Raw genomic sequence first — 20,609 nt, forward strand, 5'->3', positions numbered from 1 at the left:
ATTAAGTGACCAGCCCAGGTTTCATATAAATATAATAGGGCAAAGCCAGGTCTTCCTGGCTCCAAGGTCAAGGTATTCACTCTACCATGATGCTTTTATGGAAGGATAAAGATCAAATAAAATAGTTTTGGCCTCCTCAGGTAGTCCCTGAACTAGGTCAGGGATCCATGATAGCATTACATAGTGAACTGTCACGTAAACTGTAGCATTCATTCTGTGGCTAGCCAGACAAGCAGTTTTTAAGCCTAATCTTATGAGAGGGAAGCAGCTGGAGAAAATGGCTGACCCAGCCCACGTCAGAGCCTCTGGCAGTCCAAGCATGTTAGCAAGAGAGAACAAAACAAATCTGCCAGGGGATGATTAGGGTACATGCTTAGAGAATCATTTTTGGAGAGCAAGGGAATGAGCCTGGTGGCCAGCTCTAAATCATAGGATTATTTCAAAGTCCGCCAGCTGCTGCTGCTACCATTTCATTCATAAATCTCCCCCAGGTATAATCCCTATAGAAAATGCCCTTGCTGGAAAGCAAAGAGCCATAAGCATAGCCTTGTAAATGCTGAAGAACTGAAGCCACAAATCTTCTAACCCACTTTTCTAGGGTTTATATCTGATTTACAGCAGCAGCAGCAAAGGAAGCATGAAGCTAGAATGAGGGTTTGAGTAAATGGGCATTATTGTGACTAAAAGTCTAAAAATCTTTTTTTTAGATCTAAAATGGAAGTTCTGGTCATGGAAGTCCTGTGCTATCCATCCTGCCATCTTCAAACATGCATACACACATGTATGCATACTCCTCCACAACAAGTCCTAATTATGAAGATCCAGATTCCTAAAGTAGGTGCTTTTCAAGTATCCTCTCTGAGGATCAGAAATATAGTCCTATAGACAGACAGCTAAATAGAAACCAGGACAGAGAAACCTAGGAGAGAGAGTAAGTGGGCTTTCAAGAGAAGGCCTTGGACACTTATAAAATACTTCCGGTGTTAAGCCAATGTCTAGAAATATTGGCTTCTTTCCTATATCTGTCACTTAGCTTTTCCCCAGTCTTGCATCATTCCCCCTCCCCAGACTATCAGTGAATGTAAAGTCCTATTTAATGCAAAGTATCCTATCTTTCCCTGATATGTTTATATTCATTGTATCATAGATTTGGAAGGACCTTAAGGGTTTTCTAATCTAATTCTCTATTTTATAGATGAGAAAACCAAGTCAGTGAAATTAAGTGTTTTGCTCAAGGTCATTTTGGAAGTAAGGGGGCCTGAATGGACTTAAATCCAGATCTTCTTACTGCAAATTCAGCACTCATTTCCTTATACTATGATAAGGACTGGATCTCATTTAAAATGTTAATTTCATTTGGAACCTAGCAGGGTGCTCTGAAAATGCAAGATTTTTTATTACATATTTGTTAAATTAAGCTGATGGGAACCCCAACATGCCATTCATTAGGGATAAGGTTGATGAGGTAAAATAGCATCCTACAGAACCTAATAAATGGGGAAGAGAGGAGGAGACTCCCAAATAAGGCACAGCATATTCCCTGCCTTTCTCCCCCACTCCCTATGGTATCCTCCTTTGGTACCAGCCAATCTAGTCAGTCTACAGTTTCCTGAGAATAAGATGATTGTAATGAAGTCAGCAAGCCTTTATTAAAAGCATGCTGTGTAAAGCACTCTGCTGATTATTGGGGGGGGGGGGGAAGACAAAACCACACCAAAATAGTTCCAACCCTAAAGGAACTCATACTGTAATGGAGGAAACAATGCAAAAACAAGCACATACAACAAAATAGAGGATAACATGAAAGCAATTTCCAAGTATCAAAGTATTAAAGAGGTTGAAGAAGATAGAATTTTATATAGGACTTGAAGGATTCCAGGAAGACTAGGGGGCAGAAATGGATAGTGTGAGCACTACAGGAATAGGGGATAGTCAATGAAAATTCATGGAGACAGACTTTGAGAGTTGAATAACTGTAGGTATGAAGCCCAATTTTACTATTGCAGGAAATGGAAGCAGAATTTTGGAGAGATACTTTGAAATCTGTGAACCAAAAAGAATTTGCAATTGGTTCTGGGACATACTTTTTATATTGCATATTTGAACATAACTGCATTTGACACTGAGGCTTCCACAAAATAATCATATAATGAAGTGTCAACCTCAGTCAGGAAGCTGGCTAACTTCTCCATTCATTCCCTCTAGTCACCCCTTGCTAACTCCCCACTTCACCTTCTGAGAACAGATGTTGTCACTTCTTATACTAAAAAGAACTGGTCACTCACTCTTCCTCTCTGTTGTTTCTGTTTCTCTCCTTGTCTTTCTGTTTCTCTCTCTGTCTCACTTTTTGTCTCTCCCTGTCTCTGTCTCTTTGGTTCTGTCTATATTTCTCTTTCTATCTCTGTCAATCTGTTTCTGTCTGTCTGTCTCTGTTTCTGTCTGTCTGTCTCTGTTTCTGTCTCTCTCTGTGTGTCTTTCTGTCTCTCTCTGCCTATTTCTCAGTCTCTGTCTCTCTGTTTCTGTGCCTGCCTGCCTGCCTATCTCTCTGTCTGTGTCTGTCTATCTCTCTCTCTCTCTTCCCCCCTCCCCCCACACACCTAAGCATCATCCTATCTTTCATTGAAGATACTGTGAAAAAAAAAAGCGAGCCCCATTAGGAATTAGGGGCTCTGCATTCTGGTCCTATCTCTGCCATTAAATACATTTATGACTTTAGACAGTTACTTCTCCTTTGTCAGCCTCAATTTTCTCATCTATAAAATTAAAGGGTCAGACAAGATGATGTCAAATATTTTAAATGCCATAATCCTTGTCTGAAATGTTTATAATTTCCAGCTAAAATGGCTGCCTGAATGGACACAGACTGCCCAGTTTACCCAAACTAATTCTAGCAAAAACCTGAAATTCATATCAGATTTCATAATGGTCAAGAAATCCATGAGTAACCACCATAAGTTAATTTCTCCCCCCAACATGGGACTGTCCAAAAAGTCAGGCAGTAGTCCAAAAGCAATTAAAAAGGAGAGCCAATACCTCTGCAAGCAAGCAAGTCCACAGATTCCCAAAGCTACTAGAGAAGTCCACACAAGAATTTTCTAGTCCACACAAGAATGCAAGTGCATTCTACCCTTGTGTTTTTGGCCAATTTCACAGCTTTGAAAGAGAAAAACTGCTTGTGAAAAAGTCTCAGAGTGTTTGAAAACATATAGCAAAGGTTCTCGGAGAGCAGTATCAACTACTGTAGGTACTACCATTATAGGTACAGTATGTAATAGAGAAGCATGGCAGTACTGAATGTTAAAGCTCAGATGGAGAATGCTCTGAGAGTCTTCTATCCCAAGAAGCCATAGTCTTCCCTGAAGATTCAGTAATCTGAACCTCAAAGATTTAGGTGGGGGAATAGGGAGGAAAGCTGACTCTTCGAGGTGGGAGGCCAGTCAAAAAACCCAGAGTAGGGAGGATAAAATTAAGTAGGATCAATAGTGCTGTGGGAGGATGCATTAAATGTGGGGAGAGTGGAGCCTGATCCAAAAAACTCCAAATCAGGAATTAAAACTAAAGAGTTGAGAAAGTAGTAATAATAATAATAAAAAAAAAACACATTGCAAGTATCAAAAAGTATTGCAAATTCTTCAAAGAAAGAGTGACTTTGCAACAACTCAAATGGTAAGTCAGGGGAAAAGAAAAAAAGAGATCTACAAGAATTACATGAATATCTAGAAGAAAAGAAGCAAGAGAGTAAAAAAAAATTAATAAATGCTCTGAAGGAAAAAAACTGGAAGGAGAATAGGCAGTCTATAAGAGAAAGTGGTAAATCTTACCCAAGTAATGCACTCCTTGGAAATTAGAATAGATAAAATGGAAATAGCATGAAAAAAAATCACAAGATCAAAAAATAGAGGAAAATGTAAGATATCTGACATCAGACACATCAGACTGGAAAAAAAGGATGAGGGAAAGATAATTTAAGACTAATTGGACTCTTCAAAACTATGATAAGAAAAGAAATTTGGGCATTTTATGTTAAGAAAGAATACAAGGAAAATTGTCTAAAGCTATTAGAACCAGAGGACATCTACAATAATGCCAAAAGGAAAAGCCCTATATCATAGACATTAAAAAAAAAAGGCTTATTCTGTTATTTCTGATTCTTTGTGAACCTGTTTGGGGTTTTCTAGGCAAAGATACTTGGAATGCTTTACCATTTCCTTCACTGATTTATTTTATAGATGAAAGAAGAAAGAAAAAAAAAGACCACTGAAACAGAAAAAACAGGGAAATTATGATGGAAGCAAAGATAGGCAGGACAATTCTGAAAGAAATGTTTAGAATGTATTATTATATACTTATGAAAATAAGGAGGAGGAAATTTGGATTCAAAGTCTCACATATAATCCTTTATTTGTGTGTGTGATTTGCTGTGTATGCAGAAATACTTTTTTTGCCCCCTGGTGTGTAAGTAAAATAAAAAATTGAAAGAAAAAAGTAATAAAAACTATGGATGAAAAATATCTTGCATAATCTTGTTCATTTATGCCATAGTTTTCAAAATGGCAATACATACATTATTTTATTTTGCTTCACAAATTCAGCCCCTTCTCCAACTTTCCCTTTTCTGTGGAGGATACAGACATTTTTCTAGTCATTCACAGTTAGAGGTTTTTTCCCCCCATTTACCCTCCCCCCAATATCCAATCAGTTGCCAAATCCTGTTGATTCTACCTCCACAGTCTCTCTCAAAAGGCCAGAGACTATTCCATTTTTGACTTTACAACCTAGTGACTAGCAGAGAGCCTGGTACAGAATAGGGTTCCATAAGGGCTTGCTGTGTAAAGGAATGAATGAAGTAATAGAAGCTTCCATACCAACAACCTAGGAATAGTTGTCAAGTTCTATGGCTGCTACTTGAAAATGTCTCTGTTATTTGTTTTGGATTCTTGATTCCCACTGCCACCATTTTGGTTCAGGATTCCTTTACCCTTCAATTCATATTATTGTGGTAACCTTCTAAATGATTTCCCTGTCTCCAGCATCTTTTGCTCCAATTCATTCTTCATAAAGCTGCTAAGATTATCTTCATATTGCCCAGATCTATCCATTTCACTTTCTTGTTTCAATTCTGATTGCTCACAGGATAAAGTACAAATTCTTTTTTATGGCATTTAAGAAAGTCTCTAATCTGCCTCTAACCTACCTTTCCAAGATATCTTATTGAATATATATATATATATATATATATATATATATATATACTCTGTTGCAAACAATGACTGTCTCATTTCATTCTATATTCTTTTTCCTTTTCACTTTTATCCAGACCATCCTTCTCTGAAGGGGAAGATAAGGAAGAAAATAGGCATTTATTTGGTACCTACCATGTACCAGGCATTTTATGTACTTTTGCAAATTTTCTCTCATTTGTTCCACATAACAGCAATTCTACATATTAGGTACTATTAGTATGAAGCAAGACAAACAGAGGTAAATCACTGCTTGTTCAGGTTCACATAGCTAGGAAGCACCTAACTGGATTTCAACTGAGATCTTCGTGATTTTGGGTCCAGAATTCTTCTTTCATGTCACCATCTGATATCTCTAGAATGTCCACCCTCCTTATCTCTGTCCAGTGAAATCCTTGTCTAATTTCAAGACTCAATCTAGGTACCATCTCCATCTGGGAAGACTTTCCAGTTTCTATTTGGATACTGTATTTGATGCACAGGGGGTAAAGATCTGGTCTTGGAGTTCAGGAGACCTGAATTTAAGTCTTGTATGTTGTGTAGCCCCAGGCAAGTCAATAAACCACTCAGTTCCCCCGTAAACTCCCTATACTAATAAAATACCATATCCTTTCCTCTTTCCACCAAAACAAAAACAAAAAATAAATCAAATTTGCTAAAAAATTAAAAAAAAAAGCATCTTTAAGATTCAAAGCACAAATAATAATTCTAAAGGAACTTGTATTATACTTGGTATATGCTTCAATCACCTATTATCTGCGGTATCTGAAAACCTTGCTTTTCCATGCTTACTCATTATAGGTAAGAATAACATTTTTTGGATGGCCTGTGTAGCTAGAATAGGCTGTGTCTTTAAACATGATCACATTGAATGATTAAATTTCAGTTTCCTGGTATGATACTCGTATACCGTCCAGGTTTCACAGGCATACCACAATAAGGTCAGCACAATGGCTCTGTAGACATTCAGTTTAGTAGTCAATCTAATCCCTTTTCTCTCCCACAATTTCCCTCAGAGCTCGCTCTGACAATGTGTGTGTCAATGTTATTATCAATGCAGACATTCCTGTAAAATCTAGTTCTAAAATAAGTGAATTTATCCCCAGCATTCAAAACTTCTCCATTTGCTGTAAATGATGGTCCCACATTTGGATGGTATGGTGCTGATTGATGGAGGACTTGTGTTTTGTTGGTCTTAATTGTTAGGTCAAAATTATCAAAAGCAGCAGAGAATTGATCCATACTGTGTTGCTGCATCTCAACTTTGGCAACTGCATTGAGTGCACAATCATTTGCCAACAAAAGATCATGCACCAATACTATTCCACTTTAGTTTTGGCTTGTAGCCTTTTCAAATTAAAGAATTTACCATTAGTGTGTTTAGTGTACTAGTGCCATGCCAAGAAACTGAGCCATTTCCATTGGAATTGTCTTAGGAAGATTCTGAAGATCACCTGGCAGGATAAGATAGCAGACACTGAGGTCCTTCCTAGAACTAAACTTCCAAACACCCCAGTTCTAGTGCTCAGATACACTGGCTGGTCACATTGTTCAAATGCCAAAGGTATACTTGCCAAAAAAACTTTTATAGAAAATTCAGAGGGCAAGTGTTCACAAGATGATCAGAAAAAGCAATACAAGGACAGTGTCGAGGTCTCTCTTGAGAACTTTAGAATTGATTGTGTGACATGGGAGACACTGGCACAGGATTGTCCAGCATGGTGTACCCTCATCAAAGAAGGTGCTGTGCTCTATGAACAAAATGGAATTGAAGTAGCTCAGGAGAAATGTGAGATGTGTAAAGTTAGGGAGTCCAGCCCAAATGTTCATAGGCACTATTTGTGTCCAACCTGTGGCAGAGAGCACTCAGAACTCATATTGATCTGATTGGCCACAGTCGGACATGTAACTTGATTATAACAGTAATGTCATTTTGGTCCTCTTCAAGAAGGAAGGACAACAACCAACTGACCAGTCAGATTTACATTCTTGCACATGCTTTCCTGATGCTATCAAAATGGTGAACATCTTAGTTCACTCTTATGGTAGGCATGATGAACTGAACAAATACTTTTCCCCCATGTCTTTTCTTCCATGGCTCAAATAAATGGGTCTGGAGTTGTGTGATGTTTTTCTGTTTTAGTTCAGGTACGGGCAGCAATTCTCATCTGTCCTGGGAGTTTGAGCCACAATGATCCTTGGAGCCATGATTGCAGATGGGATACTGCATTGATCAGTGAAGAAAGGAAGCCCTGAAAAATCAGGCAACTTGGGACTCAAGCCCAGCATGAGTTTTGGATATTTATGTAAAACTTTTCTATGGGAACTGAGATGAACTGTTTATATATTTATTGTTATACATTTTAAAGTATATATTCTTTGTAAAAGCCAAAAAACATTTACTAGTTAAATAGAGCTGAGTTACAGAGAGCCTTCCCATATTTGAAACATACCATCAATGGAGTTTGGAGTCATTTTCAGAGAACCTAAACACCCTACATCCCTTTAGCAGTAGCAAAGATTCTCTTTACTTTGGAGGGATCTTTGGAGGGATAAAATGAATGTAATATAACTGGTATTGAGAACTAGGATAGCCAGGGTTTAACAACAGCAATGACATTTAGTTAGTATTTTAAGATTTATAAAATATTTCTCATATTAAATTTCATTTCATCCTTAGAATAACCCTATCAATCAGATATTTATTATTATTGTTATTGTTCTTATTGCTATTTCCATTTTTCAGATAAGGAAACTGAGACTAAGAGTTTAAGTTGCCCAGGATCCCTGACTAGTCAGTATCTGATGCAAGGATTTAAAATCAAGTCTTTTTTACTTCAAGATCAAAGTTTTATCCACTAGGAAAAAAAAAAAAAAAACCAAAACAAAACTCCTGCTCTGAAAAAATTTACATTTTATAGAACAGGAATAATTCATGACTACCTAAAATCTGTGAGATAGGAACAGTTTCAACTTCCACCTGCCCACATTCTGTTTTCTTTTAGACCAACATTAATTTTCTTTCTGAGTGGTATTAATATGCAAGTATAGGTTGAACTTTACCACTATCCCTTCCAGATATGAAAGCACTCACTTCATTATCTCGGTCCTTTTCTAAGAAATGTCGAGCAACGTGACTTGGCAGAATGTTGCGAAGCATGTTCTCATTGTGCTCCCTCAGTTCTTTCATCTCATTGATCTCCTCTTTGGCCTGGACACGCCAGAGGAAGTCCAGGCGAGCTGTATATTCCAGCTGTGGGTGTTAAGGGAAGGAAGGGATAGACAGAGGAATAGACACAAAAAGAAAATAATGTGAATTCTTAGGCATTGAAGTAGGAGGGTGACACGACTTCTTTCTCTGGCTTTTTTACACCACTAGATGTATAATTTATATATATTCAATTTGATTACAATCTTTTCAGAAAAAGGTTGGAATAGATTACCTTTTAAAATCTCTTCCAGTGTTATAATGGAAGGGGGACACAGGATCAAATAATCTCACAGTTGGCCTTTAATTCAACCCAACGGAGGAATTCCTCCAACAACATTCCTAACAAGTGTTCATTCAGATATTGCTGCATCATCTCCAGGGATGGAGAACTCACCAATGGCTAAGATCTTCCTTGTTTTTTTGTTTTTGTTTTGTTTTGTTTTGTTTTTTTAAATTTGATTTTTTGAAAACTTGAATTGTTTAGAAGTTATTGCTTATACTGAACTGAAATTTATTTCCCATAACTTTCAGTCATTAATTCTGGTCTGCCCTCTGAATTCTCATAGAAATGCATCCAAAGAAAGAACTGATAAATAGAACTATGGATAGAATGATTTTACATATCTATGTGTGTATATATATATATATATATATATATATATATATATATTTGTGTCTAATGGTACCTATTTCTAATGTAGGGGAAGAAAAAAGTTATAACTTTATTATTTAACAGGAATAGCAAGTTTGTACATAAGAGATTTGCAGCTTCACATGAAATCTTCCCTCCCCTCCCCCACCCCATGCTTGGTTTATTTTTTTTAAGTTCAGAATACCACAACTACAATTTTTAAAATATTCCTTTTCATTTATTCACTGATTCAAACACATTTCTCTTTCTAAAATTTTTATTTCTACCAAAGGCACCAGAAATCAAAATCAGTAATTGTTTTGTTATTGTTGTCATTGTTTTTAACTCTTATTAAGTCAATGTTTTTTGAATCTATTGCTTTCTCCCTAGCCTCACAGACTCGAAAATGCATCACTTCTTACCCAGACTATGGCAACAACCTCCTTTTGGTCCCTCCTTTCTATCCTATTCTTCATAGAGACTCAATTGAGATGCCCAAAACATAGATCTGACCATAGCATTCTACTCAAGCCTCTTTGGGAATTTCCTAGATAGAGATCTCTTATCCTTTATCCCTGTCTTTACTCCTGAATCCTAAATATAAAGGCAAACATCTCTGGGTAGCATTTCAAGTCTTTTGAAATCTAATTCCATTTTTTTTCAGGCTTAAGTCCAGATTCTCCCTTATCAATTCTGTGTCCCACCAGACTGGCCCATTTGCTGTTCTTGGTACAAGATAATGAAGATACTTCTCCAGGCCTGTGTTCAGGTTATCTGTCATCCTTGCCTAGGATGCACTCATTCCTCACCTCTGTCACCAAGAATTTCCAGACTCCTTCAAGATTTAACACAAATTTGACCTTGTCCACAAGGACTTTTCTATCTTGGTGACTGCTAGAACCCTAACACCACAGAAATTACTTTCCATTTACTTTTTATATTTTGTGTATTTATCTGTCTGTGAAAATATTGTTTTCCCCAGTAGAATGTAAATTCCTTGAAGGTAAGAACTGATTTTGGGTGGGGAGGCATGGGGTGGAGTCTTTGTGTTTTGAATGTTTAGCACAATGTCTGGTACACAGTAGGTAATTAAATAATGCTATTGAATGAATGTTATCAAATCAAGGGCCTTGTTAACTCTTATTTAATTTTTAGAAAGTCAGATTTGTAGAAGAAGTTTTAGATTTTTATTATGTGCCCCAGAAAGCAGAACTAGACAAAATGGGCATCAATGAAACATGGAAAATTTATTCTTGATATGAGAACAAATTATTAATAAGTTACACTATTATTCAAGTGTTCAAAAGGAAGAAAGGCAATCATTTATTAAGTATTTACTATATGCCAGGCAGGGACAGTAGTTGGCTCAGTAGATAGAGCACTGGGCCTGGAGTCATTTGGATCTGAATTCAAATCCAACTCCAGATATTTATTAGATATGCAACCCTGGATGTAGCAAACCACTCCATTATATTTACCAAGAAAACTCAAATGAGGACACAGAGTTGAATAAGAGCAATCTACTCAACAATAAATATGTGAGGTTCTGTGATAAGTGCTTTAAAAATACCTCATTTGATCCTTTCAACAACCCAAGCAGTGACTTATCCAAGGTCATAGGGCTAGTAAATATCTACTGTATTTAAACTCAACTCTTCCCCACTTAGGGTCCAGTGATATACCCACTGTATCAATTGGCCACTTCTAAATTTTAGCCATTATGGCTTCCTTCCAGCTTTGAAATTCTGTCCTTCTACTTCTTCACTCAGGATTTATCCCTCTTTTTTCACTGTGTCCTACAGTTTCTTATCCATTCACATAAGTATATAGTTAAATAAAAATATGTAGTCAGGTAAAAGAAAGATATAACATGGAAAGAATTAGATTAGATGGTGACTAGAGTCCCTTTTACTTGTGAAATTCTATAATTCTGTACTTCTATCATTTTTGTCATGAAGAAAAATTATTCTGAATTTAACAAACATCCAAAAAAAAAAAATCTCCATAGGCAAAACAGAAGAGGGGAAAAAAAGGATCATAAGTAAAAATGTAAATCTATGTCACTTATAGTCTGCTTTTTTAAAAAAAAGCACTTGATAAATGTTATAGCTTTCAAAGTTTTACAAACTTTCAAAGCTGTCCTTAATATCTGCTTTTCCTTCTGACATATTCATTTAAAAATGCTTCATTTGCCTTTTTTCCTTTCTTGTTTTCTTTTTTTAGCTCCCTTCTCTGCCCTGAACCTCCACCTCACCAAATTAAACCAAACCAAACCAAAACAAAAACAAAGAAAATTTTTCATAAAAAGTATCATAGTTAAGCAAAACAAATCCTAACATTTGCCTTATTCAAAACAGTCTTATCGCCCTTCTTTCAAGAGGTGGGTAGCATGCTTCCTTGGGAGTCTATAGGAGTTATAATAATTATTTTGATCAGAATTGTTAAATCTTTCGAAGTTGTTTCTCCTAGTGTTATTAGATAATTTGTTCTCTCTTATCTGCTCATTTCATTTATCATCAATTCATACAACAGTTTTTTTTTAAACTGAACCAGTCATTTCTTATAAGACAATAATATTCAATTATATTAATATATCATAATTTGAACAATCATACCTTAATTGTTGGGCAGCCCTTTAATTTCAAGTTTTTGTTACAACAAAAATCATTGTAAAAATATTTTATATATGAATCTCATTCCTCTTTCTTTAAGCATTTTGGGCAATGGAGAATTTCTGGTTCAAAGATATGTAAAATTTTGTGACTTTTGGCTGTACAAATTCATAGCTACACCAACAGTGTATTAGTGTAGTTCCCAAATATTTCCCATTTTTCTTTATTCTGTCATCTTTATCATTCTGATAGTTGCAAATGATTTATTGAATAAATGGAGAATTTTTCATATGATTTTTTTTTATTATTTCAAGAGCATAAACTTTTCTTTGTGAATCTCCCACACTTGTGAACTCCAATGAGTACTTAAATACATTAGTGAGTTAGAGAATTTGCTAAGTACCATTCTAAATTAGGCAACTGACTTATTACTTTGTAAGGATTCGCTCTAAGGTGTGAACCAATAAGTATTGTATCAGTTCCATTGAGTTAATACTAGGATTCTAACATCTCCCTTGAGTTATCACCTTGTTTCAAGTTCTGGCTCATAACAACTTTTGAACCAGGGTACCACAAAATGGGCCTCCTCACTACAAAGACATTTGGCTTGAACAGATGACAATAAATTCATTCTTAGCTGAATTGACTCCTATCACTGGAGGAAGATAATGGGCTTTATCTTAGTCCAAACGTCACTTCTAATTGGACAAATAAGGATAAATCCTATAGAGAGAGATACTTCAATGGAAAGAGCATTGGGATCAAAGGCAGAGAACTGAAGTTTCAATCTTAGTTCTGATACTTACTAGTTGAGTGGGCAAGTTACTTAATTTAGCTAGTCCTCAATTTCCTCAACTATAAAATGAGGTTGGATTGGATGGCTTCTGATATTCTCTTTAGTCATGTATCTATGACCCTTTGACTTCCTGGGGCTGATTGTTTTCCACAAGGAAATTCTAAGCCAAGGAAATATATTTTAAAAACTCAGTAGGCATAAGATAATTTACATTCAAGGTATATAAATAAGCAGATATTGTAACTGAATTATAATGCAGGCTGACTGCACTGATATGATACTCTTGGCATCAGATTTTAATGTTCTGGGACAATTTTCTACAAAAATGCAAAGGTTCCACTGCACACCATTAAGAAAAATGTGAATTTCTGACATTGGGATTTTTTGTTATTTTCCACTGTGTCTGGATAATCTCTCTAGGAATATTTGGTGAAACAAAATATGTCAAGATGTTAGAAAAATTTTGTGAAGATTAGAAAATTCTCTGAAAAAAAAGTAATGATCTAACAACTCAAAAGCAATGACATTTGGGGAAAAAATGTTGGAAATAGAAAGTATTTTATATAGAGAATTCAGAATAAATGAATAGTAAGTAAAAGATAATCAGCTCTTGAACATTAAGGAGTTTAAAGTGAGCTAGGCCCCTTTTGGGGTTCAAGCAGCATGACAGACAAAGTTCTGTACTTAAAATCAGACAAATTAGACTGGATTCTAATCTTATCTGTGATATTTGGTATGTGGGAATTAAGAGAAATTACCTACTGAGGAACTCAATTTTCTAATCAGTGAAATGAAGGGAATTGGGTCAAATAAAAAAATGCCTGAATTTTCTGTGTCTTGGGACTTCTTTGGCTATCTACTTAAATCTATGGATTCCTCAGAATAATATTTTAAAATAATTTGTGGAAATGCTAAATTTATTTAGAAGTAAATCTCAATAAGCATGTATGTATTTCCCATCCTGATCCACAGATCTCCTGAAATCTATTCATAGATCTTTTGGCAGTCTTTGAACTTTAGTTTAAGAAGCCTTAGTGATCCCTATGATGCCCCAATTCTATGAAGTTTAGGTTCCTTATCTTTAAAATGAAGGCACTAACTCTCATACTAAAATCCTATATAAATTAGAGCTATTATTCTCATAAAGATATGTGGTATATAGTTCTCATACCCTTAGGTCAAGTTACAAGAAGAGCTCAGAAGTCTACTTTGCTCTCTGGGATTTCTATTATGTTTTCTGGTCACTCTTTTTTTTTTTTTTTTTGGCTTATTTCAATATTACTTAGCTGGGGAGAGGGAAGTATGGGTGGAGAGACAGAGATATGAGAAAGAAAGAGACAGAGAAAGAGAAAGAGAAAGAGAGACAGAGAGAGAGAGAAAGAGAGAGAGAGAGAGAGAAAGAGAGAGAGAGAGAGAGAGAGAGAAAGAGAGAGAGAGAGAGAGAGAGAGAGAGAGAGAGAGAGAGAGAGAGAGGAAAAGAGGGAGAGGAAAAGAGGGAGAGAGGGGTAGGGAAAGTGTAGGGGAAGGTGGAGGGAGAAGAAATGGGGAGGGAGAGGAGGAAGGGAAGAGGAAGGGAGAAGGGGAGGAAGAAGGAGAGGGGAAGAGAGGAAGAGACAAACAAATTGACAAAGAGAGAGAAAGACAAAGAGAAATAGAGATAAAGAGAGGCAGAAACAGGTAGAAAGACAGAGAGATGGAGACAGAGACAGAGAAAGAGCACACTTTAACTCAGTTCAAAAGCTGGGAAGGAAAGAAGGGGATAAGATAAGGGCTTCAAATTGAAAGCCTCAAGTCCCCTATAAACATCAGCGATATTAGAAAAAGGTCACAAAAAGGCACTGTATTCCATCTTATGAAGTCTACCCATTCCTATTCTTTCCTTTAGGAGACCTGAAAATGTCTTGTAAACAACCTCATTAGTGCCTGTCATATTCCATGGGAATTCATGGCAGTAGATTCTCCTTCTATGGTAAATGGGTGGGGCAGAGGATGATTCCTTCCTTGTCACTCCTTGATCCCTTCATACACAGACATACCCAAGGCTTCTTGAGTGAGTCATCTGTGAGGCTGGAAATGTAACCAAATTGTGCTGCTTCTCAGTTTGATCTTTCCCTCACCTGCCTTGGAGGTGGGAGTATTTAGCATATCACTTTCACAGATACTAGATGAAATTTCCCAATTATTGAGTTACATAACTACCTTGGTGACTTGGCAGAATTCTAATTACATATGCTCACAGTTGATCCTTCTGCGTAAGAAGGATCAATGGTTATTATTAAGCACTTTAATAAAAATAGAGAGACATGAGTCACAAAAAGAAAAGAGGGGTAGCAGGTAACAAGCACAAGAGTGGGAAGACTGTTCTGGATGGGATACAATGAATAATAACTTGGCAGAAGCTATAGTTAGATGATAGTGAGCATGATGCATTTCTTCAGAGGGGGTATTTGTTTAAGACAGAGAGGTACTAAACTTTGCACAGAGCCCCAGCTCTACAACTAACATCTTTGGCTCTCATTTTCCTTATATAGGAAAAAAAATCTGAAAAGTACAAATTATTAGCATTTATTGTTGACATTAGTTTACTCATTTGATAGAATGTAAACTCCTTGAAGGTAGGGACTTTTATTTTTATCTGCCCGGTGCAGTGCCTAGCAGAGTTCCTGGCATAAAAAGGTAAATAATAATGCTAGTTGATTGATTGATTGAATGAATCTTCTTTAAAACCCTGACCAGTTGATTATCTTTTTTTTTTTTTCTTCTTGATTATCACCAAGGATTTCATGGAAGAGGCAGGGATGGTGAAATGTCTAGAAGTAATGGTTGTTGAACTGATTTGGAGTGATAGGACCTTGGTTTAAGCTTTAATTCTGCCAGTTACTAGTCATGGATTGTCACTTAAAATCTTGATTTCTTCCTGTATAAAATTGGGATAGTAAGATTTGTATTATTTCCTAGTGCTCTTGCAAAGTATCTAGGTAACCTAGGATTATATGTATTCTTTCCAATCAGTCTAAAACTAATCTGATTTTTTTTTCTTGTTGGATAATTTTGAAAGTAGTCACATTGAAGAATGCCATGTTCACAGTCCCCTGTTCTGAATTCTAAGAGATGATATAGGGGTCAGAAGACAAGATTCCTGCCCTCAAAGATTATTCACATAGACACAACATTTGGTTGCTTTGGGTTGGATGAGCGGGAATGGAGAACCTCTGACATAAGTTGGGAGTTTCAGAAGAAGTTAGTATTTTATACTAAGACCATTATTTTTAATTATTGACTCATGCTGATTTTAAATAAAATTTTAAGATTCTCAAAAAAGTGCTTTAATTTTTTATTATTCAAAAATTGAGCTGGTTTTGGGAATATTTTTGAAAGGCTTAAAACTCAATCATGGAATTTGTGCTATTCACCAGTATTCATCACCTGACTTAAGATATCTGGAAGATATTTCCCTTGTTACTTCTGCCTTGAAGAATCCCTAGTTTTATCCAAAGTTAAGCTCAACTGTTATCTTTTTAATAAGACTCTTCCTGGTTCCCCCTTGCCTCCAATGCTAATATTCCCCTTTCCCAAACTTGTTTTTGCCTTGTATATTTTAGTCATAGGTACATAATCATGACACATAACAATATATATATATGCATATATATGAATACATATATACACATATATAAATAAATCCTTATCTATCTATACCTTTCTTTCTGTCTGTCTATCTATATGCTATCCAGTTTATACTTGCACAAAGCACTGCTATAACTGTATATTAAATATATAGAATATGTATAAATATATGATATATAAATTATATATTAAATATTTTATATAGAAATGTATAACAAATATATTTATCTGTCATATACATATATGTGTATATAGATATACATATTTTATGTAAATACATATATCTATTTACCTCTCTATCTATATATATAGAAGAGAAAGAGAGAAGAAAGAGAAGAAATAGAGGAGGAACAAGAAGGAGCAGGAGAAGGAGAGATGAATAGGCGTGTGTCAAATGGCCTTTCTTGATTCTGGATAGAACATGTATCAACACAACATGTTGATACATTTGATTGGTGGCAGATGATGAGACCTTTGGCTGCTTCCATCAGGCTATGTGCATGTACAGTCTAGAAAAATCTTGGTGCTTTGGAAGAATTGAGTATTATACTTTTAAACAAGGGTGCAGCTCTATCCTTGGTTCTTCTTTGGACTTTCCATGTAATAAGGATCTCACCTGTAAGGGTCAGCAAAGTATAGCTTACCCATTTTAATCCTGCCTGCCATTTGAGCATGCGGTAATTAAAGACTATCCTGCCTAGGTGAGCCTGATCTTGGGACTGGAGCTACCTCTTCTGTGTGTCTTCTTTTTTTCCTAACCTTAGATGAACAAGTATTAATCCTGATACGAATATATTCAAGCTCAAAGGCCACCTTATGAATTTGAGAAACACGAATATTCTGGTTCCTCTATTGGTACTGGCTTTAGTTTGGAAGACCTTTGGCATCTACTCTAGCTCTCTTGGAGAAGATCTTCCCACTCCTGGCCTGATTTACCAGAAGATATAGGCTTTGAGGGAAATGATGCTGAGCTGAGGGGAAATGTAAAATGTTTAATCTGCAATTTTATAAAGTGTTTCAAGTTTAGATGGCTGTAAATATCAATGTACTAGCATAATATAATAACATAGTACTTAGTACTGATACTTAATTTGTTTGTCAATACATACTTGTGAGAATTTTGTCTTGAGTATTTCTTTTATGTGTAGGAAATAAATACCTATCTCATACCAGATACTTAAGTATCTGGTATGGGATAGGTATTTATACTTATTGTATAATAAGTACTTTTCTATTCCCCTCTGGGTGAGATATTAGACATGAGCTAAAGTTTAATACATTTTGCTGGTGTTGGAGTTTAATGAGTCCAAAATTATTACAAAGGAAGCCTTAAGGCTTTTCATTAGAAGTCAGAGTGATGAACAAATGAGCCTTGTTCTAACTGGTTGTGGGGGGGCACTTAGTGGATAAAAGAGGAGGATAAGTCCCTTGGCTTCATTCATTCATCGTTTTGTCCGTCTATTCATTTGTCTATTGCTTCCCAAGTTAAAACTCTTAGAGGGAAGGGACACTTTCTTTTTGTTATTTGTACTCTATTCTATGTCTACAATAAATGATAAATGATGGTTTACTGATTAAACAGTAGAATTTATTTCCTCAAGACTTACTAGTTTCCTCATCAATGGGGATGTTTAAGAAAAAGTTAAATGATATTAATTGGGGATTTTATAGAGGAACATCATGCTGGCGCAGTGCTAAACATGGAGACAAGAAGACCAAAGTTCAAATCCAACATCAGAATCTTACTCTTTGGATGTCCAAGATAAAGTCATTTATTTCTACCTATCATAGTTTCTTCAACTATAAAATGGAGATTATAATAGAATTTACCTCTTATGATTGCTGTGAGGATGAAATGAGATAATATTTATAAAATTCTTTGCAAACTTTAAAGCATTATGGAATGATAAATGTTATTATTACTATTTATTAGACATCTCCTTCCCCACCTCTAACACTTGCAATATCAAGATTTTTCATAAATTCATTAGGTTGTATGTGAGACAATTAGATAACACATTGTTTTAGTTAATTGGCTGGACTTATTCTTAGGGCCTATTCTTAGGAATAGCTAAGTTCTTCCCCCAAAATAGGCTTATTGATAACATTACTGACCAATTTAACAAATGATATTTATTCTGTTTCATTAAGGTTTTGAGAGAAGGAGAAATTTCTTTTTTCTGAAAAGTCAGAAACTGAATTCCTCTGATGCTACTTGATTCCAGAAGGCAGAATTGGGGCCAATGTCAGCAACAATGAGAAGGTATACCACAAGGAATATTGAATATCCCATCTTTGGGCAGTGTTTAAACATCTATGTGATATTGCAGATTCATGGTTCAGGTAAGGTTTCAATTAAATGATCTCTAATTTCTCTTCTAACTCCGAGAGTCAGTATTTCACCTATTAGTTTTTGCTTATCCTGTATCATATAGCATCTTTTATTTTGAAGTTATCAAAGCCCACTTTTTAATTTCTCTCATCCAATCCAAGTTAGTGTAATGCAAACCAATCCAACCCAGCCCAAACTTTTGGCATTGTCCATCATCCCTTTCTGGATACTCTCTTTTCTCCAGGTTTTCTTAATATGACTCTTTTTGTTCTGTTTCTACCTTTCTGACCACTCCTTTCTTTTTGGTTTCTTTTGGTAGCTTTTCCTATAGGTCCTGCCCATTTAATATGGGTGTCCACAAGGGTTTTTCCTAGATCTTCATCTTAAATTTTCCCTCTAACCTCATTTGATGATTTTAGCAGTTCCCATGGATTTGACTATCATCTCTATGCAGAAGACTTATTTATCTCACCTCCCTTCTCCCAAGATCCAATTTTACCTAACTAACTGATTATTAGACATCTTGAATTGGATGTCCTATTGACATCTTAAAGTCAACAAGTTCAAAATTTTGTTTTCTTTTGAATCCTTCCCTCTTCTAAACTTTTTAAATTATTTTCAAGGGTACCACCATCTTCCCAGTTGCCCAGATTTGAACTCTAGGTGTCATCTTTGACTCCTCATTTAAGTCACCCTACATATCATTTTGGGGGACCATAAGTCGGGTATTATGGGAAGGCCTGGGAAGAAAGGAAGCAAGCATATATGCTTGAAATGATGTGCTGTGTTTAATCTTGGGCAAATCATTTCATGTCTACGAACCTCAGTTTCATCCTCAAATAAACATAATGACATCTCTATCTTCTTTCACTATGTGTATACATAGGAAAGCACTTTATACTCAGTTGAGAGAATTACAGTGTATAAGGGATCATCATGATTTTAAGATTTTCAAGAGTCCATGGTTTTCCTGATAGTAGAGAACTGCCTCTATTATCTCAATTATCTCTATTATCATCAGAGCTCTATAACTTATAAAATAACTATTCAAAAGTTCCCTGAAACTCAAATGACAGCAGTAAGATTTGACTTCAATAGTTTTATGAAATATATATAGCACTCATTATTAACGGGAAGTTATTTGGTCTAAATTATCTAGATTGTATTGAATTAATTCAATATTCTACTTTAGCTGATACATGAAAACAACAGTCTTATTTCCTCTAACTTTACTTTTTCAAGTTCTTTGGCAATATTTTTCACTTTCAGACTTGGCCCAATCTTCTCATTAGCTAAATTTAAATTGAGTTACAAATTACTGCCAAAAATCCCCAATATATATATAATGATTACAACAACATAAATAGAAGTAGAAAGAAAAACAACTAAAACACCTTCTGAACATTGTATAATTATGGTGACTGGGTTTGATCCTAAAAATGAGGAAAGAAAATATATATATTCTTCTCTTATTTGCAGAGTCCAGGCTCTATGGATATAGAACATTGTATATCATGTCAGATTAGGTTGCTGTGTTAATTAGTTTTGTTGAAACCCCTTTCCTCCTTTACTTTCTTCTTTTATATGGAATAGGCATTTTGTATGGTGCCTAGTATGTACCTTGCACTATATAAGCACTTTATATATTTTTTTTTGTCATTTGATCCTTAATAAATTAAAAATAACATTTATTAAGTGCCTCCTAGGAATCAAATACTATGCTTAAGCACTGTGGATACAAAAGGAGGTAAAAACACTTTCTTACACTCTAATGGGAGAGGCAATATGTAAACAAATCTGAACAAAACATATAGGGGATAAATAACAGTGGTAAGACACTAAAATTAAGAGGGTGTAGGAAAGGCTTCTAGAAGGGATTTTAGATGGGGACTTAAACAAAGCCAGAAAAGTTAGTAGATGGAGTAAAAGAGGGAAAGCATTCTAGGTACAAGGAACAACTGGACAAAATGCCCACAATTGAGGACTGGAATGTCTTATTCATGGAACAATCAGAATGCCAGCATTATTGGATTTCTATCCATGTATGAGATAGAGAATAAGATATAAGAAGACTAGAAAGGTAAGAGAGGGCTGTGTTATGAGGGAACATGTTAAATAGTCAGGAAGGAGGAGATAGTAGCAGAAGGTACTTAAATGACA

The 20,609-nt window shown here is 35.6% G+C and overlaps 1 protein-coding gene across 2 annotated transcripts in view; it reads right to left on the reverse strand.

Moving 5' to 3' along the window:
* Positions 1 to 20,609, reverse strand: part of ADCY8 (adenylate cyclase 8) — a 364,885-nt gene that overhangs the window by 35,229 nt on the left and 309,047 nt on the right. For both annotated transcript variants that reach the window (XM_031947205.1, XM_031947204.1), the window contains one exon: positions 8,335 to 8,493. In XM_031947205.1, the coding sequence (XP_031803065.1) occupies positions 8,335 to 8,493 (159 nt within the window). The remainder of the gene's footprint in view (positions 1 to 8,334; positions 8,494 to 20,609) is intronic.

Source organism: Sarcophilus harrisii, chromosome 1, assembly GCF_902635505.1.
Source record: "Sarcophilus harrisii chromosome 1, mSarHar1.11, whole genome shotgun sequence".
Lineage (NCBI taxonomy): Eukaryota > Metazoa > Chordata > Mammalia > Dasyuromorphia > Dasyuridae > Sarcophilus > Sarcophilus harrisii.